This window comes from Mobula birostris, chromosome 3, assembly GCF_030028105.1.
Source record: "Mobula birostris isolate sMobBir1 chromosome 3, sMobBir1.hap1, whole genome shotgun sequence".
Classification (NCBI taxonomy): domain Eukaryota; kingdom Metazoa; phylum Chordata; class Chondrichthyes; order Myliobatiformes; family Myliobatidae; genus Mobula; species Mobula birostris.
Window position 1 is genome coordinate 154,065,093 of NC_092372.1, and position 27,833 is coordinate 154,092,925.

The window sequence follows — 27,833 nt, forward strand, 5'->3', positions numbered from 1 at the left end:
ATGCTCGATTCGTTCTTACTGACCTTACAGCCCACTTCGGCAAGTGACATGCCACTTTTCAAAAGATCTAAGATTTTTATTGTCTCGGCGAACAATGCTCAAACAACGAGTGCTGGAGAGAGACTGAGGATCTGTGAAATGGTGGGAGGCTACAGCAGGGCATGCTGGGACAATGGGTCGAGTGAGGAGGAATTTCACAAAACAGTCACAGCTCCAGGATTTCACCAAAACCAATCAGACATCCTAATATCATTAGTGGTATTTCCGCCACCAGCCACCACTCCCTCTCCCCAACCCCTGCTTCTGTAGAATTCCCTCTATTTAATATGCGGCTGCTGTTAATTTCCCCGCTTGTTTATTTTGACTTTCCTTTTACAGAGGTGCCGGAGCAGCGCTCTGGTGAGCTCCAGCAGCACGGCACCCCTGAGCTTTGCTGCATGCAGGCACAGGCTGCTTCATCTGATGAATGTATTTTTTCCTTCATGTTTACCCTGTTTACCTTGGACTTTAGATGCAACACTGAGTCATGTCATCTGCAGAAATTCTCTGATGACTCAGCCATAGTTGGGTGTATAAAGGGAGGACGTGAGGATGAACACAGGGCCCTGGTGGAGGACTTTGTCAAATGGTGCGAGCTAAATCATCTGCAGCTCAACATCAGTAAGACAAAGGAGATGGTGATGGACTTTAGGAAGACTAAACCTGCACTGCTCCCTATTACTACTGATTGTGAGGACGTGGATGTGGTGAGCACCTACAAGTACCTGGAGGTGCACTTGGATGATGGATGAGTGGAGCACCAACATAGAGGCTGTGTACAAGAAGGGCCAGAGTTGCCTCTACTTCCTGAGGAGACTGAAGTCCTTTGGAGTATGCAGGCTCCTCCTCCACATGTTCTACCAGTCTGTTGTCGCCAGTACAATCTTCTATGCGGTGGTGTGCTGAGGCAATGGCAGCAACACGGATGATGGCAACAGCCTCAATAAACTGATTAGAAAGGCTGGCTCTGTTATAGGAGTCAAACTGGACACACTGGAGGCTGTGGTAGAACAAATGACCCTGTAGAATATCCTGTCAATTTCAGACAAATCCTGTCTGAAAAGACTGTTTCTCACCGTCTGCATACCACCTTGGGTGAACAGAGAATCACTTTTAGTAATAGACTAAGACAACTGTGGTGCTCCAAAGAGCACTATATGAGGTCATTCTTACCCTTGGCCATTAGGTTCTATAATGAGTCAACCCATAGCCAGGGAAGTGATGTCCCCTGCACCCCCCCCCCCCCCCGTTAGACTGTTTGAGGTAACATTTTTTATTCTTTCTACTTCTCTTCTAATATTTATACCTGTGCACTTGTAGTGCTACTGAGACACTGTAATTTCCTTTGGGGCCATTAAACTATCTATCTAATCAGCAAACTTCCCTGTTTCTGGCCTAATGATGGAAGGAAGGTAATTGTTGAAGGAGATGAAGATGGTATGCCCTAGGACATTCTCCTGAGGATCTCCAACAATGACACCCATTTTCCCTTGTGTGAGATATTACACAATCTCTTGGACTCCATTGATTATGGGTCTTTGATGTCACCCTTAGACAAACAGTTCATTGATATCAAGGGCTATCATGCTCACCTCACCTCTGAAAACCCATCTCACCTCAACTCTGAAGTTTGGTTCATGTTTGGATTAAGAATAAGATGAGGACTGGAGCTAGGTAGGCCTGGCAAGAATATACTGGGCATTGGTGGTACAACTTTGCTAATGACTGACAGCAGAATAGTAGAGTAATTAGAGACTAAATAGGTAGACAGGATTTTTACTGCCTTTTTGTGAACAAGACATAACTGGGTTGATACGATTTTGTTGGGTAGGCACCAATGTTGAAATTGTGCTGTAAAGGCTTTGCTAGAGATATAGCTATTTCTGGAGTGGAGGTTGTTATTTCTACATCGGGAATGTTGCCTGGTCCAATTGCCTTTGCTATAGCCAGGATTCTTAGCTGTTTCTTTATATAAGACATAGGAGCAGAATTAGGCCAATCAGCCCATCGAGTCTGCTCTGCCATTTCATCATAGCTAATTCATTGTCATCCTCAACCCCATTCTCCTGCCTTCTTCCAGTAACCTTTGACACTCTAACTAACCACAAACCTATCAACCTCTGCTTTAAATACACTCAATGACTTAGTCCCCACAGGCTTCCAAACCTAATTGGCTAGAGCCCAGCTTTTGTAACATTGTGGATCTCAGGAGCAGATCCAGTTTTTGTACAATTGAGTTTCCAGCTATTCAAGCTGAATATGAGATGTTATTCTTCTAGTTTGGATTTGGCACCTTGGTGGTGCTGGAGAAGGATGAGTACAGACAGGTTGATTTGGGCATGAAAAGGAGTGTTCAAGTGACAAGCAACTGGATGGTCAAGATGTCCATTGTGGGCAAAACATAGAAGCTCATTAAAACAATCACCGAATCCAGGCTTGGTTTCGCCTATGTAAACAGAGCCAGATCGTGAGCACCGAATGTCATAGACCAGGTTGGAAGGAGGTCAAGTAAATCTCTGCCCTACAAACATCATCCCCTCTCCACCTGGATCCATCTATTAACTAACAGCCTCAATTCCTACAACTCCCAGCAACCCCCCACCATCCAAACATCCTGGACTGCCATATACTGGCATCTGTCCTCTTTCTCCCATTCCTACTGCAGGATCTCAACCTATAACTTTGACTTACATTTTTTGCTTGGCCCACTGAGTTTTTTTTTCAGCATCCTGCTTATGTATGCTTTTTCCAGACCCCAGTCTTTGCAGTCATTTTTGATTTCATTGGCCAGGTAGTTGGGTTAATTTTCTAAAATGTCCTTGTTTTAGGATAAGTCCCATTAGATTTAAAAACAGCAAATGTTTTCCTTTATTTTAAAAGGGGGACAGAAAGTAGGAAACTGTTGACCAATTAGCTTAACAACTGACAGAGAGAAAATGCTGCAAATTATCATTAAAAATGTTAATAGCAGAACAATTAAAAAGTCAAGGCAATCAGATAACGCCAATTGGGATTTGTGAAATGGAAATTATGTTAGATCAATGTATTACAGTTCTATGGATAATGGGGAACTGATGGATAACTGCTTGTGCATTTCCAGAAGGTGCAGCAACAAAAAATATTATGGAAAATAAAAGCTCATGCTGTAGGATGTGACATGTTGAGGAGCTGAAAAGATTGGCTAACCACTAGGAAACATAGAACATAAATGGGTTCTTTTCTGAAAGTCGAGATATATTGAGTGGTGTGTCACTGGGATTAGTGATGGAGTATCAACTTTTTAAAAGTTTACATATTACATTAACTCCTCAGTTGAAGTTACTTGCGCTGAACAGAAGGCAAGAAAGGGAAACTATCAGAAAGACAGAATACTGTAATACCTTGACTTTAACAAGAAAACTATAAAGCAAAGAGATAAAAAAGGATGGAGAATGCAGTGAAATTGCACAATGAAACATCAGAACCACTGGTTTAGACAGATCTCAGGTAAAGTAACTCTGATGACAATCATGGCTTTGAAGTAGGGTTCAGGCTGATGAGCTGTTAAAACATACGCAACTTTATGTAACCAATGCTGTGAGAAGAGTTAAAAGTAAAAATACTAATATCCTTCCAATAGTTTGGGGCAATCTTTAGTAAATCTGATGAGATCAGGTCACTGATGTGGCCATCTCTTGACTTGTGGCACCTGTCATTTGCTAGACTCAGAATTGCAGCAATAATAAAGAAGGAATGGAACTGCCTTTGGGGTTTTTAATTGGACAGGCACACTTCAGCTGGACATCCATTGCAGTTGACAATCAGTACAAGCATGATTTTCATCCCTCTGCTGCATCATTTGAAAGAACAAGTGGACTGATAGTGTAACCAAAATCACCCTAAGTTAGTTCAAAGTAAATGGCAGAAAGAAAAACCGTTATTGAAATAGAAATCTTAAGTCCTAAAAGCATTAAATATCCAGTGGTGCTGCAGGAAACTAAATGCTGTAGATTATAGTCAAGTTTCATAGTCACCTGGTCAGCTGCTTCAACATTGACACACTGATACAGAGACCAATTTCAATGCCTTACGCTTACTGGAAACATGTGATAGTCTGGGCCTCAGTTTCCTGTTTATGAAACTGGACAGCATTGAACAAAGAGAGATTTTATCAACAATTCCCAATGCTGACCCCAATCAGTCCCTCTTTTAAACCAGATATCACTATTAAAAATTACTGTTCAAATTTAAACTCGAATTAGGTATAAAAATGACACATTTTACAGAAGACGTTAATAAAGTAATTAAAACCAGAAATTTTAACTGAACTGATGGCCATCCAGACATTTTCTTTTGTGATCCAAATCAATATAGAAGATCAGAACTTAATTTGGTAATGTTGGTGAGTCTTTTGGAAGCTTTGATGCATCATGGACCTTGGCATATTAAAATTCAACATTTCATAGTCATAGTCATAGTCATACTTTATTGATTCCGGGAGAAATTGGTTTTCATTACAGTTGCACCATAAATAATAAATAGTAATAGAACCATAAATAGTTAAATAGTAATATGTAAATTATGCCAGTAAATTATGAAATAAATCCAGGACCAGCCTATTGGGTCAGGGTGTCTGACCCTCCAAGGGAGGAGTTGTAAAGTTTGATGGCCACAGGCAGGAATGACTTCCTATGACGCTCAGTGTTGCATCTCGGTGGAATGAGTCTCTGGCTGAATGTACTCCTGTGCCCAACCAGTACATTATGTAGTGGATGGGAGACATTGACCAAGATGGCATGCAACTTAGACAGCATCCTCTTTTCAGACACCACCGTGAGAGAGTCCAGTTCCATCCCCACAACATCACTGGCCTTACGAATGAGTTTGTTGATTCTGTTGATGTCTGCTCCCCTCAGCCTGCTGCCCCAGCACACAACAGCAAACATGATAGCACTGGCCACCACAGACTCATAGAACATCCTCAGCATCGTCCGGCAGATGTTAAAGGACCTCAGTCTCCTCAGGAAATAGAGATGGCTGTGACCCTTCTTGTAGACAGCCTCAGTGTTCTTTGACCAGTCCAGTTTATTGTCAATTCGTATCCCCAGGTATTTGTAATCCTCCACCATGTCCACACTGACCCCCTGGATGGAAACAGGGGTCACCGGTACCTTAGCTCTCCTCAGGTCTACCACCAGCTCCTTAGTCTTTTTCGCATTAAGCAGCAGATAATTCTGCTCACACCATGTGACAAAGTTTCCTACCGTAGCCCTGTACTCAGCCTCAGCCTCTACCTCCTCCTTATTCTCCATAGAGAAAGTTGCATCAAGTTTGTTTACCATACTGTGGTGACCTTTAGCTGTCTTATGAAGGGTCACGCAAGTGACTATCTTGGACATTAACAATTCATCTGCACCTTATCCTTTTGCTTGATGCTGTCTGCCACAATTAACTTAGGAAGTAAAGTTGAAACCCAATTATGCCCTGGATTTGCTTTGGAAATAGGTCTAACAAATGGCTTCAGGCAAATTCCCTTCACAGTCACCTGTGCATAAGACTTTCTTTAAACACTTTAATATATTATTGGGAACAATATATGATTTGTATTGAACTATTCAACAAAGGGAAATTACTGGAAATACAAAGGTCTACACACGGAAAAGTGCAAACATAGTTTGTAGAACAGATGGTGGGAATCTAATATTTACAATCTATTTTACTCTTATTGATTTTTAATAACACTGCACACTATTTCCTGTGGATACTAATTGTTCTGAAATAGAAATTACTGCCTAACTCTCTCTCTCCAGTTTCTGCATGGTAACACACGTTTCTTTCCTTTATGTGCTTAAACAGGTTTGGAACAACTTCCTAAGAAACAGAGTGTAATAAGGGTCTGCAATTAACAGACATGTTGACTAGCTGAGTGCATCATACATTACCGTGCACTGAAGTAACATCTCAAAAATAGGAATCCCGTGTGAAACAATTTTGAAGTAAATGAAATACACTAATACTCAAGCGACATTTATTATTGCAAATCCTGCAGTCTAAGGAAAAGCCTAATGAAACCAGTTAGTGGTTTCACACAACTGAATATCAGTCTCAACTTAAAATAATGTTTCTGATAGTCATAGAATTCTACAGCATGGTATGGCCCAACTCATCCATGCTAACCAACTTGCCAGCTAAACCAATATAATTTCCCTGCATTTAACCTGTATCCCTCTAAACCTTTCCTATCTATGTATCCATACAAATGTCTTTTAAACAATGGTACCAAAGCCTATAACTTCCAGTGGTGGTTAATTCCACATACCCACCACCTTCCGCGTGAAAAATTTGCCCTTTAGATCCACTTTAACATTTTCCCTTCTCACCTTAAATCCATGCCCTCTACCAAGATTTAGAGTTTTAGACTTCCGTACCCTGGCAAAAAGACTGTGATCATTCACTTTATCTATGCCTATCATATCTTATATACCTCAGTAAGGTTACCCCTCTGCCTCCTTCTCAAATTCCTCAGGTCCTGAAGCTCCTGGATGTGGGTCCATAAGAAAATGCAGTTTTCCAGTATGCAAATGAAGTGTCCATCCTTTACATTTAATCAAAATATTGTGTGTATTTACCTAATAATGAATGGTATCAAAACAGTTTTGATACAGTTCTCACCTGATGTTGGCAAAAATCATACACGAGCACTTTGGGGTAGATATGTTTTATCAGAAAATCGGATGAAAAGAAGAATAAGCCCAGCAAATAGAATCCTGATGTACAACAGACACAATGGATGGTTCAAAACTCCTGAAATAGAATCGGATAAACTTGACTTTCGTAGATTTATCTTCTCACATTTTCCTGTGCTGTCGATCAATGTATTCTGGAGAAAACTCATGCCTTCTTAGATATGGGGCCAAACTGTAAGAATAGATATGCCAGCACTGGAGAGTGTGCAGAGGAGATTTACGAGAATGATCCCAGGAAAGAAAGGGTTAACATGTGAGGAGTGTTTGATAGCTCTGGGCATTTAGATGAGCTCCTTGGAAATTAGAGTTTAGAAAATTGAGAGTGGTTGTCATTGAAACCTACCAAATATTGAAAGGTCCAGAGAGAGTGAACATGGAGAGAATGTTTCCAATAGTAGGAGTTCTGGGACCAGTGGGCACAGCCTCATAATAGAAGGCCTTCCCTTTAGAATACAGACGAGGAAGAATTTCTTTAGCCAGATGGTGATGAATCTGTGGAATTTATTGCCATAGATGGGTGTGAAGATGGCCCAACTCAATGGGTATATTTAAAGCAGAGGTTGATAACTTCTTGATTAGAAAGTACATCAAAGGTTACAGGGAGAAGGCAGAATGGGTTGAGGGAAAATAAGTCAGCCATGATCAAATGATGAAGCAGACTCGATAGGCGAAATAACCTAATTCCATTCCTACGCCTTATGGTTTTATGGAGAGACATCTCAGTCTATCTAGACTCTCCTTGTATGTCAAGCCCTCAAGTCCTAGTAACATCCTTGTGAATATTTTTTGCATTCTTTCCAAGTTAATGACATCCTTCCTAATGCTGGGCCACCAGAGCTGCACACGATATTCTAAGTGGTAACATGGTGTCTCAACTCCTGCACTCAATGTCCTGACCAATGAAAGCAAATGTGCACTGTCCACTTATTTGGCCACTTTCAGGGAACAATGCACATATATCCATCAGTGCCGCTATTCTACAACACCATTATCCAGGATCCTGCCCTTTACTCTACAACCCTGCCCCGGTTCAATGCAAAGCCCTGCGTGTTTAAATTAAATTCTGTCTGCCATTCCTTGGTCTACTCTGAGTTGAGTTAAAACCTGCTGTAATCTTAAATCAGAATACGATTTAATATCACCGGCATGAGTCATGAAATTGGTTAACTTTGTGGCAGCAGTACAATGGAATACATGATAAATAAATAGATAGATAAATCAATCAATAAACAAATCAATTAATCAATAAATAAATAAGTAGACTGTGGTAAGTATATATATATATATGTATAAGACCATAAGACCATAAGACAAAGGAGCAGAAGTCGGCCATTCGGCCCATCGAGTCTGCTCTGCCATTTTATCATGAGCTGATCCATTCTCCCATTTAGTCCCACTCCCCCGCCTTCTCACCATAACCTTTGATGCCCTGGCTACCCAGATACCTATCAATCTCTGCCTTAATTACACCCAATGTCTTGGCCTCCACTGCCGCCCGTGGCAACAAATTCCATAGATTCACCACCCTCTGGCTAAATAAATTTCTTCGCATCTCTGTTCTGAATGGGCGCCCTTCAATCCTTAAGTCATGCCCTCTCGTACTAGACTCCCCCATCATGGGAAACAACTTTGCCACATCCACTCTGTCCATGCCTTTCAACATTCGAAATGTTTCTATGAAGTCCCCTCTCATTCTTCTAAACTCCAAGGAATACAGTCCAAGAGCAGACAAACATTCCTCATATGTTAACCCTCTCATTCCCAGAATCATTCTAGTGAATCTTCTCTGTACCCTTTTCAACATCAGCACATCCTTTCTTAAATAAGGAGCCCAAAACTGCCCACGGTACTCCAAATGAGATCTTACCAGCACCTTATAGAGCCTCAACATCACATCCCTGCTTCTATACTCTATTCCTCTAGAAATGAATGCCAACATTGCATTCGCCTTCTTCACCACCGACTCAACCTGGAGGTTAACCTGAAGGGTATCCTGTACAAGGACTCCCATGTCCCGTGCATCTCAGAACTTTGAATTCTCTCCCCATTTAACTAATAGTCTGCCCATTTATTTCTTCTGCCAAAGTGCATAACCACACATTTTCCAACATTGTATTTCATTTGCCACTTCTTTGCCCATTCTTCCAATCTATCCAAGTCTCTCTGCAGACTCTCTGTTTCTTCAGCACTACCGGCCCCTCCACCTATCTTTGTATCAACAGCAAACTTAGCCACAAAGCCATCTATTCCATAATCCAAATCGTTAATGTGCAATGTAAAAAGACAAACACAGACCCAAACACAGACCCCTGTGGAACACCACTGGTAACCGGCAGCCAACCGGAATACGATCCCTTTATTCCCACTCTCTGTTTCCTGCCAATCAGCCAACGCCCTATCCACGTATGGAACTTTCCCATAATTCCATGGGCTCTTATCTTGTTAAGCAGCCTCATGCGTGGCACTTTGTCAAAGGCCTTCTGAAAATCCAAATATACAACACCCACTGCATCTCCCTTGTCTAACCTACTTGTAATTTTCTCAAAAAATTGTAATAGGTTTGTCAGGCAGGATTTTCCTCTAAGGAAACCATGCTGAGTTCTGCCTATCTTGTCATATGCCTCCAGGTACTCTGTAACCTCATCCTTGACAATCGGCTCCAACAACTTCCCAACCACCGATGTCAAGCTAACAGGTCTATAATTTCCTTTTTGCTTCCTTGCCCCCTTCTTAAATAGCAGAGTGACAATTGTGATCTTCCAGTCCTCCGGATACATGCCAGAATCTATCGACTTTTGAAAGATCATTGCTAATGCCTCCGCAATCTCCACAACTACTTCCTTCAAAACCCGAGGGTGTATTCTATCTGGTCCAGGAGATTTATCTACCCTTAGGCTATTCAGCTTCCTGAGTACTTTCTCTGTCGTAATTGTGACTGCACACACTTCTCTTCCCTGCCACCCTTGAGTGTCCGGTATACTGCTGATGTCTTCCTCAGTGAAGACTGATGCAAAATACTCGTTCAGTTCCTCTGCCATCTCCTTATTTCCCATTACAATTTCTCCAGCATCATTTTCTATCGGTCCTATATCTACTCTCACCTGTCTTTTACTCTTTATATACTTGAAAAAGCTTTTAGTATCCTCTTTGATATTATTTGCTAGCTTCCTTTCATAGTTCATCTTTTCCCTCTTAATGACCTTCTTAGTTTCCTTTTGTAAGCTTTTAAAAACTTCCCAATCCTCTTTCTTCCCACTAATTTTTGCTTCCTTGTATGCCCTCTCCTTTGCTTTAACTTTGGCTTTGACTTCTCTTGTCAGCCACGGTTGCATCCTTTTTCCATTCGAAAATTTCTTCTTTTTTGGAATATATCTGTCTTTCACCTTCCTCACTTCTCGCATAAACTCCAGCCACTGCTGCTCTGCTGTCCTTCCCGCTAGTATCCCTTTCCAGTCAACTTTGACCAGTTGCTCTCTCATGCCACTGTAATTTCCTTTACTCCACTGAAATACAGACACATCGGATTTCGGCTTCTGTTTCTCAAATTTCACAGTGAACTCAATCATGTTATGATCACTGCCTCCTAAGGGTTCCTTCACCTCAATCTCTCTAATCACCTCCGGTTCATTAAACAATACCCAATCCAGTACAGCCGATCCCCTAGTGGGCTCAACAACAAGCTGTTCTAAAAAGCTAACTCGCAGACATTCTACAAATTCTCTCTCTTGAGATCCAGTGCCGACCTGATTTTCCCAATCCACTCGCATGTTAAAATCCCCCACAATTATCATAACACTGCCCTTCTGACAAGCCTTTTCTATTTCCAGTTGTAATTTGTAGTCCACATCACTGCAGCTGTTTGGAGGCCTGCATATAACTGCCATCAGGGTCCTTTTACCCCTGTGATTTCTTAGCTCGACCCATAAAGACTCTGTACCTTCCGATCCCATGTCACCTCTTTATATTAAATAGTTAAATTAAAAATAGTGCGAAACAGAAATTAAAAAATAGTGAAGCAGTGTTCATGGGTTCAATGCCCACTTAGAAGTCGGATGGCAGAGGGGAAGATGATGTTCCTGAATCACTGAGTGTGTGCCTTCAGGCTTCTGTACCTTTTTCCAGACAGTAACGATAAGAAGAGGGCATGTCCTGGGTGATAGGGGTCCTTAATAATGGACGCCACTTTCTGAGGCACCACTCCTTGAAGATGTCTTGGATACTACAGAGGATAGAACCCATGATGGGGCTGGCTAATTTTACAACTTTCTGTTGCTTCTTATTATCCTGTGCAGTAGTCCCGCCCCACGCCCTCATACCAGACAGTGATGCAGCTTGTCAGATTTCTTGCCACAATACATCTGCAGAAGTTTCTGAGTGTTTTAGATGGCAAAACAAATGTCCCCAAACTCCTAATGAAATATAGCCGCTGTCTTGCCTTCTTTATAGCTGCATCGATATGTTGGGACCAGGTTAGATCCTCAGAGATCTTGACACCCAGGAACTTGAAACTGCTCATTCTGATCCCTCTATGAGGATTGGTTCATGTTCCCTCATCTTACCCTTGCTGAAGTCCATAATCAGCTCTTTAGTCTTGCTGATGTTGAGTGCAAGGGCATTGCTGCGACACCACTCAACTAGCTGGCATATCTTGTTCCTGTATGCCCGCTCATCACCTTCTGAGATTCTGAAAACAATGGTTGTATCATCAGCAAATTTATGGGTGGCATTTGAACTATGCCTAGCCCCACAGTCATAATCTTCTTCAGTCTCCACTATACCACCAATTTGTTCTGCAAGCTTACTAACATTTCCTTTTACATTTTTGTCTAAATCATTAATGTGGATGACAAACAACAGCTCACCAGCCTGTAGTTCCTTGGCTTGATCTTGCAGCCCTTTTTAAATAAAGGAACTATGCTAGTCACCCTACAATGTTCTGGCACCTCACCTGTTGCCAACTATGATACAACTATTTCTGCCAGGGCACCCACCATTTTTTCCCCACCCTCCCACAGTATCCTAGTTATGAAGAAAATTGATTTGAACTACACAGGTCAACCATGTACCACGATGTTCCTTTAAAAAAATGAAACATATTCTAAACATTATTTTATTATTAAGAACCTACCTAGATACAGGAGTTGGTCATTTAATTATATCATTTCTGATCTGTAACTTAACTCAATCTAACCATTTTAGCTAAATTATTCTTAATCCTTTACCTAATAAGCTTTCAAACTCTGTTTATACAACTTCAGTTGACCTTGCCTTATAAGTTTCTTGTTGGATTCAGTCCCAGCTTTCCACCGCTCTTTACATGGAATGTTTTCTAGCATCAACTTGAAACAGCCTGGCTGTAATTTTAAGCTTATGTTTCCTTGTTTTGGGTTCTTCTGCCAGAGAAAATAGTTTCTCACTGTGTCACCTTCCAAAGACTTAAACATCTCAATTCATCACCCTCTAATCTTCAAGGCTGAAGAAATATAAGCCCTAATCAGGATTTAGCCACTTCTGCATTTAAAGTGTATGCTGCCTTTAACTTATCTATGCAATTATCTTGTACTTGTTACTTTTGGAGGCTATGAGTTTATCTTCTGCTGCTCAAAAAAAAAGTTCCAATTTGCAATTCCCCAACGGTAAATTCAGATGCAGAAATCATTAGGGTGGAAGGAAACATTTTCATGTAACTTGCCTGTGCAATTACTGAATTTATTCACTCCTACTGCTTTTAGCAGTTCGATTTTCACTGTTTTGAAAATTTATAAAAGATAAATTAACTATTTTCACTTGGTGTTGCAAAGACCAAGTGAAAATAGTAGGGGAGTTGGTGAAAAAAATGTTAAAATTAAGCCCTTGCATTTTAAGATTTTAATTTACACCCTTAACTTTCAAAATAATGGCTCAAAGCTTGCTATTAGCACAAGTATAAGGTTAATAAGAATCATTGTGATTTGCCCAAAGACCACAATGACTTCAGGCTAAGGTAATCCACAATTAAATGTAGAAACTGGTAAGTCGCAGACAGAGGTGCACAACATGTCATTCACTTTACAAAATCTGCATTTGCCTGTCCTGGCATATACAAAGCAAATCTCACATAGCAAGTTAATTCACGTCCTTCCAGTGTAAGTAGATTTTAGCAGCTGGTTCAATGACAATCTCTGAAATCTCTATGTTCTTTTCGATGTGTGGAATTATTGCAGATATTTGTTGTCAGCAAATTCTTTAAAATTAGTATTATTTTACTTCACCTTCTTGTGTCTCTAAATCCACTCTTTTGTTCTTTTTCATTCAGTACCTAATCAGCCACAGGACTGCCACCCCAGTACATAGTAACTTAATTAGAAGATTAAGGAAGGAAATACAAGAAATTTGTGCCTTTGTAATTGCACATCAAAAGTCGAGTATGAGACTGAGGTAGTGCAGGATTGGAGTTACCAAGTTATAGAGTCATAAACTCTATGGCATAGAAACAGCCTGAATTCATGCCATATCCCTCTATGTCTTGCTCATTCTAGTACCTGTGAAGATGCCCTCGAAATGTCATTACTGTTCCTGTCTTCACCACCTCTTCTGGCAGTTCATTCTGGATTTCAACTATTCTTTTTGTTAAAAAAAAGTCCTTTCCAGATGTTCTTTAAATGTTCCCCCTCTCACCTTAAACATATACCTCTACTTTTAGAATCCCTACAGACGCTGGCTAATTACCCTATCCATTCCTCTCATAGACACTTCCCGGAAGAAGGCAATAGCAAATCACTTCTGTAGAAAACCTTGCCAGGAACAATCACGCTCTTGAGAGCATGATCACCTACATCATACGACACAATACATATGATGATGATACCTCTCATAATTTTATGTACCTTATATACTTTTATACATCATTAGTTTAAGTTATACGTGAGCTCTCTCAAGCAAGCATAAAAGATCAACTGACATATTTAGAAGAACTAGCAATGATCTTTACTGACCTCATTGACATGACGCTTGTTCAACATTACCAAGATAGATAAGGATTTGATTGCACTGGAGAGGGTGCAGAAAAGATACTTTGAGAAGTTGGCTTGGATAATCATCATCATCATCAGGTGCCATGGCCAGTTTGAGCTTTGACTGCCATGGCCCACACACTCCTGTTTCAGGTCAAGTGAATCAATTCATTGGTATTCACTTGCAGTTTTCTGGCTGCTGTCTCCATCATCATTTGTCTTTGTCTTCCTCTTGCTTTCTTCCCTTCAATCCTTCCCATAATTACCGTGCATTCTAACTCCTCTTTCCTAGTTACATGTCCAATGAAGTTACGTTGCCTTTTCATGATCTCACACATTATTTCTCTTTTTGTGTTTGCTCTGTTCATGACATCCTTGTTAGATATTCGTTTTGTCCATAATATTCTCTGCATCTTCCTCAAAAACTACATCTCTGCTGCTTCAATTCGTTCCTTCATGTTACTAGATATTGTCCAACATTCTGAGACATATAACATAACTGGATAAATGTAACATTTCAGTACTCTGAGGTGGTTTGTCAATTAACTTGCAATTAGCACAGTGTCATCCACATATCTGAAATTATTGATGTTTTCACTGCCAACTTTGATTCCCATGGTCTCTTATTTTTTGTAATATTGTTTCACTGTACACATTAAATAAATCAGGGGAGAAAACATACCCTTGTCTAACACCTCTCTTGATTTTTGTAAACTGACTCACTTTTCCATCTATTCTTACAGCGGCAGTTTGCTCCCAGTACAGATTTCTGATAAGGCGAAGGTCTTTCGAATCTAGATCTAGAGTTTCCTGTAATAGTTCAAATAACTTATTGTGCTTCACTTTATCAAATGCTTTTGTGTAGTCGATAAAACAAACAAATCTTTTTGCACTTGAATAGCTCGTTCTGATAGTATCCTTAACTTCAATATCACATTTTTTGTACCTTTGTCTTTCGCAAAACCACATTGTTCTTTACCTATTTCAGCTTGTATCTTACTTTTAGCTCTTGCCATCACAATTCTCAGAAATATGTTGGTGATATGACTCATTAAACTTATGGTCCTATGTAATTTACATTCTATTGCTCCAGGTTTCTTAGGAAGAGTGATAAATACAGATTTTTTAATCTCTTCTGGTATTTTTCCAGTTTCATAAATGTCATTGATTAAATCAGCAAGTTTTTCAATTCCATAATCTTCAAGGGCGATAATTTGTTCTATTACTAATTTATCAGGACCTGCTGCCTTTCCTTTCTTCATCTTATTTATTGCATGACAGACTTCAGATTTTAAAATACTTGGACCTTCAATGTTTTTCTTAATTTCTGGTTTTTCGCCTTGATCGTCTTCAAACAATTCCTGAATATACTCAGTCCATCTGTTCATAATCTCATCTTTTTCCATGATAATGGTACCATCCTTTGCTTTCAAACATCCACCTGAAGAACAGAGGATCTTTTCACCAGTGATATTCTTGATTTGTTGACGTAACCGTTTTGGATCAGTAATAGGGATTCTTTCTATTTGCTCACGTTCCTGGTTTAACCATTCTTCTTTGGCCTTTTGACATAAGCTTTTAACTTTTTTATCTAAGGACTAATATTCTATAGGATTTGCTTTCTTCTGTCTCCTTTCTTCCATTAGATTTTTGATTTCGTCTGTCATCCATTTATCGGTGATGAGACTCTGACTGGGGACTTTCAGAGCTTTGGGGAAAGTGGAGTTACCCCTCAGTCATTCATTGCTCCCAGGGCCACTCTGACCCGGAACGGTAGCACCTGCAAGGGCTCCTGCTCAGGATACGAGTGAAGGCCAACGGCAGATCCGGCAGGTTCAGTAACTGAACTTATGACGGAGAAGGCGGTTGAGCTGTGACCTCAAATGACAACGGCTATAGTATAGATGGATTAACATTTGGGAAGAGAAATGGTGATTTCTTTAGTTCGCCAACAGTAGGCAATAGCAAAGCACCGTTGCTAGATACTAGGTTTCCTAGAATTTATTTGCTAAGACAACCATGGTCAAACTCACAAAATGTATCACGCAACAACAGTGTCAAGAGAATCTTCAAGACAACTCTGAAGATGCTTTGCTCGGAAGGGTTGATTTTGGTCAGCAGGGGATCCCTGACCGTTATCAAGCTACTGCTCATAAAATTCAAGTAACACTTGAATTATTGCCACTTGGAATGTAAGGACCCTATATCAAGCAGGAAGATTGGACAATGTAATAAATGAAATGGAAAGACTAAAGATTAACATCATAGGAATTAGTGAAGTTCGCTGGATAGGTGCTGGAACATGTCAGAATAGAAATAGTACGCTAATTTATTCTTGTGGAACATCCCATACTAATGGAGTAGGAATTCTTATGGATGAAAACATGGCAAAAAGTGTTTTAGGACAGGGGTCCCCAACCTTTTTTGCAAATGCGGACCGGTTTATTATTGACAATATTCTTGCTGACCGGCCAACCCGGGGGGGGGGGGGGGGGGGCGCGAGTGGGGGTAGGGTTGCCAACGGACAAGAGTAGCAGTCAAATACGTTGTGTTCACCCCGAGAAAAACTACAAAACTACAATGACCATGAAGCCTTGCACGGGCATCAGTGCACATGCGTGTATGTGCCGATTTTTTTCCCACAAATCGTTTTTGGCGATTCTGTACGGCGGGGGTGGGGGCGGGGTGTTAATCACGACCGGAATATAGGTGATAAGTGGCTAATACATTCAATTTCGTTTCTAAAAGGGTTCATCTAACGAATATAATATTAAACACACAGCGCATATTTTTCTCGCATGAACATAGTGATAAGTCAATTATCAGGGGAGGACAGGGGCGTTTGAAGTAAGTGTTGAACGAACTTCCAGTAGAAGTGGTAGAGGCAGTTTCAATATTATCATGTAAAGAAAAATTGGATAGGTATATGGACAAGAAAGGAATGGAGGGTTATGGGCTGAGTGCAAGTCGGTGGGACTAGGTGAGAGTAGCGTTTGGCACAGACTAGAAGGGCCGAGATGGACTGTTTCCATGCTGTAATTGTTATATGGTTATATAAGTCACTTATAAGTCAATAGCATCATAACATTTTAAGTAACGTTTGGATATTAAACACACAGCACATATTTTCCCCGTATGAACGTATAAAATCATTGCAACACACTAATATCGCTGAATCAGTGGGAGCCCTGGGCTTGTTTCCCTGCAAAAGGACGGTCCCACCAAAGGGTGATGGGAGACAGCGATACTCGAAGGGGGTTCCTTATGTCCAGTCTATTCTGCAATTTAGTTTTCGTTGCATTCATTTCAGAGATATGTTGGAAATGGAAGCAATGTTTTCAGTGCTTCTGTGGCTACCTCAGGATACTTAGCCTTGACTTTGATCCAGAATGCTGGCAGAGATGTTATGTCAAACATACTTATCAGCCCGCCATCATTTGAAAGCTCGAGGAGTTGATCTCCTTCCCGCGCTGACCTGGATGGCGTGTGCGTAATGACCTCGTGTGCGTTCAGGCTCAACAGTGCGTGACAGGGAGTGAGGAAAGGTGCAGCTGACTCATATCGCCAAATCATATCGTTTCCTCGTGGCCCGGTAGCACATGCTTTGTGGCCCGGTGGTTGGGGACCGCTGTTTTAGGACATTGGGCAATATCAGAAAGAGTGCTCCTTGTTAGATTCAGAGGACAACCATTTGATTTAGCAATTATACAGGTATATGCACCAACAACAGATGGAACAAATGAGGATATACAAATGTTTGTATATAAATTCTATGAAGAGCTTGAACAAGTAAAGAATGGATGCAAATTTCAAGATATTGTTATTGTCATGGGAGATCTAAATGCTAAAGTAGGACAAGGTGCTGATGGAAATACCATAGGAAAATTTGGACTAGGGGAAAGAAATGAAAAAGGTGAGAAATGGGTAGAATGGTGCAAGGTGAATAATCAGGTCATTATGAATACCTACTTTAAAAACCATCCAAGATGCTTGTGGACCTGGAAAAGTCCAGGTGATGACACTAGAAATCAAATTGACTTTATTACTATAAACCAAAGATCTAAAAACTCAGTGACTCAATGCAAAACATATCCAGGTGCGGACTGTAATAGTGACCATAACCCAGTAGTATGTCATGTAAAAGTAAAACTTAAAAAACTAAAGAAGCAAATACCTGAACAATCCCTTGACTACTTGCAATTAATTAAAGAAGAAAACTTAAGACAAAAATTTACAATTGAAGTAAGGAATAGATTTCAAAGTCTAGAAATAGAATCTGTTGAAGATGATAGCAATCATATAGAAATGATGTTTAACTCTGTAAAGGATGCCTTGGTAGAATCAGCACAGTCAGTGATGCCTAAAAAAGAAAAAAAAAAGTCTTGGATAAACAGTTATGAAAAGGGACTGGATAGGCTGTGGTTCTTTTCCTTGGAACAGAGAAGGCTGAGGAAGGATCTGACTGAGATATACAAAATTATGAGGGCTAGAGGTAAGCTACAGATAAGGAAACTTTTCCCCATAGCAGAGATGTTTAAAGCTAGAGGGTGCAGGTTTAGTGTAAAAGAGTAGGTGTTTCAGATAGACTCAGATAGACTCTCATTTTCACCAGGGTGTGGCTGGATGCTCAAACTGCATTTTCTGGATGTGTGGTGGAGGCAGCTAGACAAGCACTTGGATTGCAAATCTTCAATGACTTTGGACCAAATGCTGGCATATGTAATTCGAGGAGGTCGGTATAATTTTTTTAAAAAAAAACTGGGGATGCTGGAAACCTGAAATAAAAAGATGAAAAGTGGAAACTCTCAGCTAACCTAAGGGGAGGTGGCTTGAAATACATGTTAGTGTCTAGCCTATCCGTGAGATAGAAACAGAGATCCAGAAAGAGAAGGAAAAGTCAGAAAGGATCCTTGAGATGGTGAGAACAAACTGGACGGTGAAGAAATGTTTTAGGTGTGCATGAGTGCAGGAAGCAGCAGCAATGCAGTGAGCAATGTGGTTGAGAATGTAGACCAAAATAAAGTCTGTTCCACGCATGCATCCAAAAAATCAACAGGCGTAGCTTGTGCCTAAAGCCTGAAACCATAAATATTTCTCCTTCCACAGCTGCTGCTTGACCTGCTTATTGTTTGCAGTATTTACTGTAATTACTTTAGAGCAAGAAGGTACGTCATGGTCGGCATCATGCGCTGTGCGATTCTATCACCTTATTGTCTACCTGTATTGCACTTTCTCTGAAGCCGTTACACTTTATTCTGCATTCTGTTATTGTTTGACCTTGTATACCTCAAAGCACTGTGAAATGAATTGACCTGTCTGAATAGTATGTATGACAAGCTTTTCACTCTGCATCAATAAATCTAACAATAATAAACCAATTTCAATGTACTGATAGTAAATCAAATGTACATCATTGGTTATGTAGTGGTTTAAAATGAACATACAGAGCTTCAGTACTTGGGAAGGGAACCAACAGTGTCAAAAGCTGCACGTAAAAGATGTTGACAACATTTACCACTTGAATGAATTTTAGAGATAACGAAAAATATAAATGCATATTTTTATAAGTGGAATAATTTAACTCCTGAGGATTCTGTTGTGAACTATTTTCTTCATTGAATGAATACATTGTTTGCAGATTGAGTTCACATTGCAAAACTTTCAAAGTGTCTGACCTACATTTGCCTGGATTTAACCTGGAACTGAAAGAGCTGATACTTCTTGAACCAATGTTAATAAAAAGCTTGGTTATGGAAGATGGGAAACTTTATGGTATACTGTAGAAAAAATGAAATTTGCAGAATCTCACCGTCATTTGCTAGTTGCGGAATTAATCTTAAAACATCACTGTTCAAGCCTGGTTTGCACAAATGACACTGAAGCACTGGGACAGTTTCATAATGCAATATGCAAAACATTGCAGTGGTGCTGTTTAAATTTTTTCTGTTTGCAGTATGTGATAGGTCAATGTAATTTCCATACCAATGGAAGGGTGGCCTGTGACATGCAAAGCATTCCATAAGCCTGCAGAGCAGTTATTCTTTCTCTCGACTATCCTGATTGTAACCTGACGTAATACTGTGGACTAACTATGCAAATCACTGCGAAATAGATCTGTTTACTACAAAGCTACACGTTGAACTGAGGTATTTCCACTGGAAAATGTGATTAAATGGAGTCTTCATTTCGCAATAGATGATTTAAGTTTTGATGCATGATAACGGTTATAAATTTAGTGGAAGTAACTGCCAAGGGCACTTTCCATGTCGTGTCACCACTACTGTGGCCACATCCTGCATGTGCCACAAGATTTTTCTTTGTTCTGAAAATGTTTAACACGGGACAGACAACAGGAACTAGCAGTTATCTCTCACTCCTCTTCAAAACCCACCACTCAGCCTATTCATGTCTACCAGTACAGCACCCATCCAACTCGTTCCACTGTGACTCACCTTTAACCTATTGAAAAAGAACGTCTTCATGTTGGCTCACATGAAGAATACCGGCATGTCGTATACACATGCACACACGCGCACACGGGTGTAAGTTTGGTCACAACCTGTAAATTCAGCATGTTCAAAAATCAGTCATGGTAACAATTGCCACTGTTAATTAACTTCCAACGAAGCTTAGGCATTCATAAAGGCTGCTTCCTTTGTTTCCTTGGAGAAATCTAACATTCTTTACCTTCTGACATCTTGCTTTAGCTTCACTTACATAAAAAAGTTAAGGACCCTCCACTGCTCCATATTTCCTTCTAATATAATCCTGTTATATTAAGCACTAATTTTCTCATGCATATTACATTTTCTGTCATTTATTTTGCACACTTCCTTTGAAAAGGAATGCTGTTTGCCTGAGCAGCGATGCACAAAAAGCATACCTGATCTACTTTGTCTCTGATACCCAAACCCAGACAGTGTACGTTATTCATCCGTAGAGAGCACTAAATATTCCCGTCTGCTTGGTGTACAGTAGTTCTCTCTGGATATTGAGGTTAAAAAGCCGTGACTTACAGTGTTGTGGGTCAGGTGTGGGAAGACTGAATTAGACTGCATCGCTCCTTATGACACTCCTTATGATGGGCTGAATTGTGCCTATCTGTCTTGTAATTTTTCTTCTATTTTGTGATCTCCTATGGGCCAGCATAAGAGTTCTGTTCAGCATCTGACCTCTCTTTGAGGAAAGAATTTGATCGCAAAGCTCCTAAATTTAGCTGAAATAGTGTGAGCTAGTGAACTACTAATCTATTCTTATGCATCAACAAAAAAAAAATGGTAATTCTCTCATTTCCATTTCTCTAACAAATCAAGTCCTACACTTTCTTTTTCATAACTGGACCAAAAGCCCTACCATCCCCATCTTTTTCTTCAGTCTGATTTATGAATGGATTTGAGCCAAAGATCTGGCGCGGTCTTATCGAGTGATGATAGAACACAGATGAGGGCTGAATAGTCTGTTCCTGATCCTGCTTCCTCGATTCACAAGCTGACTTATGGCACAGAGTTGTCCCCAACTTGAGTTTTTTCCCCTTTTGATAAGCAGAGAATACAGTGCTCAGGATGTATTGCTCTAGACAGTCTTGGAAATGCACTTCACTGGTCCGGTGGCTGTTGCACATTGGTTGTTCTGACTGAAAGGCAGCAGCTTCACCTAAAGGTAATGTAGTACATTTCATTCACCTGGCTGTAGTCTTTTGGGTTGAAACATAGACATAGAAACATAGAAAACCTACAGCACTATACAGGCTCTTCGGCCCACAAAGCTGTGCCAAACATGTCCTTACTTTCGACATTATCTTGGGTTATCCATAGCCCTCTATTTTCCTAAGCTCCATGTACTTATCCAGGAGTCTCTTAAAAGACCCTATTGTATCCACGTCGACCACTGTTGCTGGTAGCCCATTCCATGCACTCACCACTCTCTACCTGAAAAACTTACCCCTGATGTCTCCCCTGTACTTACTTCTAAGCACCTTAAAACTGTGCCCTCTCCTCTTGTGTTAGCCATTTCAGTTTGGATTGGATTTGGTTATCATGCACAACATTATTCTGAAACGTTCAAAGTCTTTGAAGCTCTTTTGATGTTCAATCCCACTTCTTACTGAACTATTTCCCAATACTTCCAGCCCCAGAGACTACTTTCTAAAACACAGTAATGTGAACTATTAATTTTCACCTTACCCTTGATTGCGATGATCTTTGTGCATTGAAGTGCAAAAGTAATGTTTAATTGGTAAATGATATTCAGATTGGAAAAATGTGTAGAATAAATTAAGTATTTATAAAATTAAAATGTTGAGATTATGGACTGATCTCAGGTGATTTGTGAGTAGTGCCGTTTGAGAATTCATTATAATGGTCTCGAAAATATAATCAAAATTCAACAAATTAGCAAAGTTAAAACACTTTGGCTGCTGATCATTTTTGTGAGTATAAAAAGAGAGCAGACAGGAAGTTGCTCACACAACACACATCAAAGTTGCTGGTGAACGCAGCAGGCCAGGCAGCATCTCTAGGAAGAGGTACAGTCGACAATTTGGGCCGAGAACCTTCGTCAGGACTAACTGAAAGAAGAGTTAGTAGGAGATTTGAAAGTGGGAGGGGGAGGGGGAGATCCGAAATGATAGGAGAAGACAGGAGGATGAGGGATGGAGCTAAGAGCTGGAAAGTTGATTGGCAAAAGGGATATGAGAAGATCATGGGATGGGAGGCCTAAGGAGAAAGAAAAGAGGGAGAAGCCCAGAGAATGGGCAAGGGGTATGGTGAGAGGGACAGAGGGAGAAAAAGGAGAGAGAGAGAAAGAATGTGTGTATATAAATAAATAAATAACGGATGGGGTACGAGGGAGAGGTGGGGCATTAGTGGAAGTTTGAGAAGTCAATGTTCATGCCATCAGGTTGGAGGCTACCCAGATGGAATATAAGGTGTTGTTCCTCCAATCTGAGGTGTGGCTTCATCTTTACAGTAGAGGAGGCTGTGGATAGACATGTCAGAATGGGAATGGGATGTGGAATTAAAATGTGTGGCCACTGGGAGATCCTGCTTTCTCTGGCAGACAGAGCATAGGTGTTCAGCGAAATGGTCTCCCAGTCTGCGTCGGGTCTCATCAATATATAGAAGGCAGCATCGGGAGCACCAGACACTGTATATCACCCCAGCCGACTCATAGGTGAAGTGTCGCCTCACCTGGAAGGACTGTCTGGGGCCCTGAATGGTAGTGAGGGAGGAAGTGTAAGGGCATGTGTAGCACTTGTTCCACTTACAAGGATAAGTGCCAGGAGGGAGATCTGTGGGGAGGGATGGGGGGGGACGAATGGACAAGGGAGTCATGTAGGGAGCAATCCCTGCGGAAAGCAGAGTGGGGGAGGGAAAGATGTGCTTAGTGGTGGGATCCCGTTGGAGGTGGCGGAAGTTACGGAGAATAATATGTTGTAGCCAGAGGCTGGTGGGGTGGTAGATGAGGACAAGGGGAAACCTATTCCTAGTGGGGTGGCGGGAGGATGGAGTGAGAGCAGATGTGCGTGAAATGGGGGAGATACGTTTGAGAGCAGAGTTGATGGTGGAGGAAGGGTAGACATCGATAGATAAGTTGTCTCCAGAGATAGAGACAGAAAGATCTAGAAAGGGGTGGGAGGTGTCAGAAATGGACCAGGTAAACATGAGGGCAGGGTGAAAGTTGGAGGCAAAGTTAATGAAGTCAACGAGCTCAGCATGTGTGCAGGAAGCAGCGCCAATGCAGTTGTCAATGTAGCGAAGGAAAAGTTGGGGACAGATACCAGAAGATACCAGAGATAGATTCTCTATCTCTGGAGACAACTTATCTACCGATGTCTACTATAAGCCTACTGACTCTCACAGCTATCTGTACTATTCCTCTCCTCACCCTGTCTCTTGCAAATCTGCCATCCCCTTCTCGCAATTCCTCCGTCTCCACTGCATCTGCTCTCAGGATGAGGCTTGTCATTCCAGGACGAAGGAGATGCCCTCCTATTTCAAAGAAAGGGGTTTCCCTTCCTCCACCATCAACTCTGCTCTCAAATGCATCTCCCCCATTTCACGCACATCTGCTCTCACTCCATCCTCCTGCCACCCCATTAGGAATAGGGTTCCCCTTGTCCTCACCTACCACCCCACCAGCCTCTGGGTCCAACATATAATTCTCCATAACTTCTGCCACCTCCAACGGGATCCCACCACTAAGCACATCTCCCCCCCCCCCCCGGCTTTCTGCAGGGATCGCTCCCTACGCGACTCCCTTGTCCATTCGTCCCCCCCATCCCTCTCACTTCCTCTCTCACTACCATTCAGGGCCCCAGACAGTCCTTCCAGGCGAGGCAACACTTCACCTGTGAGTCGGCTGGGGTGATATACTGCGTCTGGTACTCCCAATGCGGCCTCCTATATATTGGCGAGACCCGAAGCAGACTGGGAGACCATTTCGCTGAACACCTATGCTCTGTCTGCCAGAGAAAGCAGGATCTCCTAGTGGCCACACATTTTAACTCCACGTCCCATTCCCATTCTGATATGTCTATCCACGGCCTCCTCTACCGTCAAGATGAAGCCACACCTCAGATTGGAGGAACAACATCTTATATTCCATCTGGGTAGCCTCCAACTTGATGGCATGAACATTGACGTCTCAAACTTCCACTAATGCCCCACCTCCCCCTCGTAACCCATCCGGTATTTATTTATTTATATACACACACTCTTTTTCTCTCTCTCCTTTTTCTCCTCTGTCCTCCTCACTATACCCCTTGCCCATCCTCTGTTTTCCCCCCCTCCCCCTTTTCTTTCTCCCCGGGCCTCCTGTCCCATGATCCTCTCATATCCCTTTTGCCAATCACCTGTCCAGCTCTTGGCTCCATCCCTCCCTCTCCTGTCTTTTCCTATCATTTTGGATCACCCTCCCCACCCCCGACTTTCAAATCTCTTACTAGCTCTTCTTTCAGTTAGTCCTGACGAAGGGTCTCGGCCCGAAATGTCGACTGTACATCTTCCTAAAGATGCTGCCTGGCCTGCTGTGTTCACCAGCAACTTTTATGTGTGTTGCTTGAAATTCCAGCATCTGCAGATTTCCTCGTGTTTGAGGAAGTCACTCAGAACAGTTTGGAAGGCTTCCTGTGTCCAGATACACCAGGAGGACATCTTGCAGACTACTTGCCTCATCGTTGCACTCCTCTGTCTCATCTCCTTCTCTTCAGCTTGCTACATCAACAACTGTCCCATCGGAGGCAAAAGATCCATCATGGACATGGAGACCAGACAGGTTAGGAGTAAATTTCTAAACAGCTCTGATAATCATTGCTTGTAAGGGAATAACACCTTTATTTTTCAAAAGTCTTTTTTACATTGGGTACCAGTACTAATAGTGAAATTGCTCTTAATTTGAAGATCTTACAGGGTTCTTTTCATGTGCCACAGAGATTCACTTGGATGGTTCTTAAGCAAGGGCGGCTTCTAATCAGATGGTCTATGGTGTAAGAATCAGTGATCTGACCTTCTTCTATAAAGACACTGAATTCAAACCCCCTCATCAAAACCTGTGGCTTCAGTCTGTCATCGACAATTATCCTTGACATTCCAAACAGTGAGGAAGAGTGTTTGCAATTCCATAAAATGGATAATTCTAAAAGTATCTAATTGAAATTTACGAAATAATTCTGAGAATGGTGGCTCTGTCTAACTAAAGCGCAAGGTGACGTAATTAGGAGAAACGTACATCATTCACAACTACTGACATTGAGCTGGGGTTTCACTTTAAGAGCCTGGCCTGACATGATGATGGTACAACATAAAGATTTGATAGTGTATTTTTTGGTGTTTAGGTTTTGGAGTTCGATAAAATGTGTTGTGGGTTTCATAAAACATAAAATGCCTCACTTTGTTTTATTTGTAAAAACCTACATTGGTGACCCCAATGCCTTAGGATGATTCCAGAGTTATTGAACATGTTGCCCAATGCAGTCACTTTGAAGCTGCTGGAGTTTTGGGAGCAAAAGTCTCCCTCACTTGGTTTCTGTGAGAAACCACTGCCGAGAACACCAAATTCTACTTTGTGGTAGTGTCACTCACCCATGACCCCCTGCTGGGTTGCTATCAGGTCTAAGGATTGGATAACTGAGAGGGATAATTTATAGGAATAGACAATATTGACAAAATGGACAAACTAATTTTAAAGAGTCTAAATAGTATTAATCATTGCTCAACAGGAAGATGAATTTTCCTAAGATTATGGTTTTACAATATTCTAAAGACTTAGCCTCTACAGCTGCTTCTGGCAGAGAATTCCATAGATTCACCACTCTCTGAACTTCCCCCTCATCTCCATTCTAAAAGGATGCCCCTCTATTCTGAGGCTGTGTCCTCTGGTCTTAGAATCTCCCACCACAGCAAACATCCTTTTCAGATCAAGGCTTTTAACCATTCAATATGCTTCAATGAGGTCACCCCTTGTTCTTCTGAATTCCAGTGAAAACAAGCCCAGAGCTCTCCATATGACAAGCCATTCAATCTTGGATTCACAAAAATCTTATAAAAATTAGTTGATATGGCCCAGTACATCACAGGTAAAGCACTCCCAACCATTGAGCACATCGACATGAAACGTTGCGTAGAAATGCAGCATCCGTTATCAAAGATCCTCACCACCCAGGCCATGCTCTTCTCTTGCTGCTGCCATCAGGTAGAAGGTACAAGTGCCTCAGGACCCATGCCACCTGGTTCAAGAACAGTTACTACCCCTCAGTCATCAGGCTCTTGAAACAAAGGAGGTAACTACACTCATTATGTTTCTGATTTTCCCACAACCAATGGTCTCACCTTAATGAGTCTGTTTTGTAATTTCATGCACTTTCATTTCATGTTACTTCCTGCTTCTTACTTATTGCTATTTACTTATATTTGTATTTGCCCAGTTTGTTGTTCATTGATCCTGTTTGCATTTACTATTCTATAAATATGCTAAGTATGCCTGTAGGAAAATGAATCTCAGGGTTGCACGTGGTGACATGTCTGTGCTCTGATAATAAATTTTTATTTGAACTTTGAGAAAGCACAGGGTTGGTGTAAATGAGTGCTTGATGGTTCGTGTGGACTCAATTTATCAAAGAGCCTGTTTCCAAGCTCTATGGTTCAAAAACTTTGTAGAACACTTGTAGAAAATGTAATTAGGGTCACCAACAGACAAAAACAGTGCAACAAGAGAGATTGCAAATGCAACAAATCTGGAGCAAGAAATACAAACTGCTGGAGGAACTCAGCAAGTCGAGCAGCATCCGTGGAGGCAAAAGGATCTCAACCCAACACTCCAACCATCTCTTTGCCTCAGTAGATGTTGCTCGACCTGCTGTGTTCCTCCAGAAATTTCCACTGCCGTTCATAACGAAAGAGATTTTCTTTAGAGCTCAGTAATACTGTAAGACTGTACTCTTCTCATCGAGCAGAACTTTCAAATGCCTGAAAGTACATAGCACAAGACTCACAAACCACTTCTATTCCACTCCTATAGATTCACTTTATATGTCACATGTACATCAAAATATCGAATTGTACAGTGAAATGCATGACAATATTGAACCAATTTACCAAGAATTATTTGTAATTTGGAGTAAGTCACAAAATGCTGGAGGGCCAAGACTCTTCACCAGTTAATTCTTTATTCCTCTCCATAGTTGCTGCCTGACCTGCTGAGTTGCTTGAGCTTTTTGTGTGTGTTACTCTGGATTTCCAGTATCTGCAGAATCTCTTGTTTTTATGATTTATTATAGAACTGTCTTTGGGAGTGGCCTTGCTGATGCCATCTTTTCTCTGCTCTTTCCCAATGTATGCTATGTGGTCCTGCATATAAGGGCCAATGCTTTGGAAGCAACATTTGCTGTGGACAGGAGATTGGTTGTTACTTCGGAACTTCTGAGACATTGGGGTGCCAGAAGGAAGTCTACCTGCCCTCACCTTGTGAACCCTCAGGCAGGGTCTGTGGCAGGAATGGCGGAAAATGTGCCACATCAGGAATCTGCTGCACTTCTGGTGAGAGGCTCACCCTTTATCACGCACTGTTTGAAAGAATGTGA

The 27,833-nt window shown here is 41.3% G+C and overlaps 1 protein-coding gene across 1 annotated transcript; it reads left to right on the forward strand.

Annotated features, from left to right (window-relative positions):
* On the forward strand, positions 1–27,833 carry LOC140195703 (neurophysin 1-like). The gene is made up of 3 exons (XM_072254416.1): positions 1–39; positions 24,893–25,014; positions 27,569–27,833. The coding sequence occupies exons 1-3, from the start codon at positions 1–3 to the stop codon at positions 27,831–27,833; spliced, it is 426 nt and encodes a 141-aa protein (XP_072110517.1).

Coding starts and splice junctions, on each gene's coding strand:
- LOC140195703 (XM_072254416.1), top strand. CDS start 1: ATGCTCGATTCGTTCTTACTGACCTTACAGCCCACTTCG. Junction 40..24,892: donor TGACCTTACAGCCCACTTCG/GCAAGTGACATG, acceptor TCCTGTGTCCAG/ATACACCAGGAGGACATCTT. Junction 25,015..27,568: donor GGCAAAAGATCCATCATGGA/CATGGAGACCAG, acceptor ATGCCATCTTTT/CTCTGCTCTTTCCCAATGTA.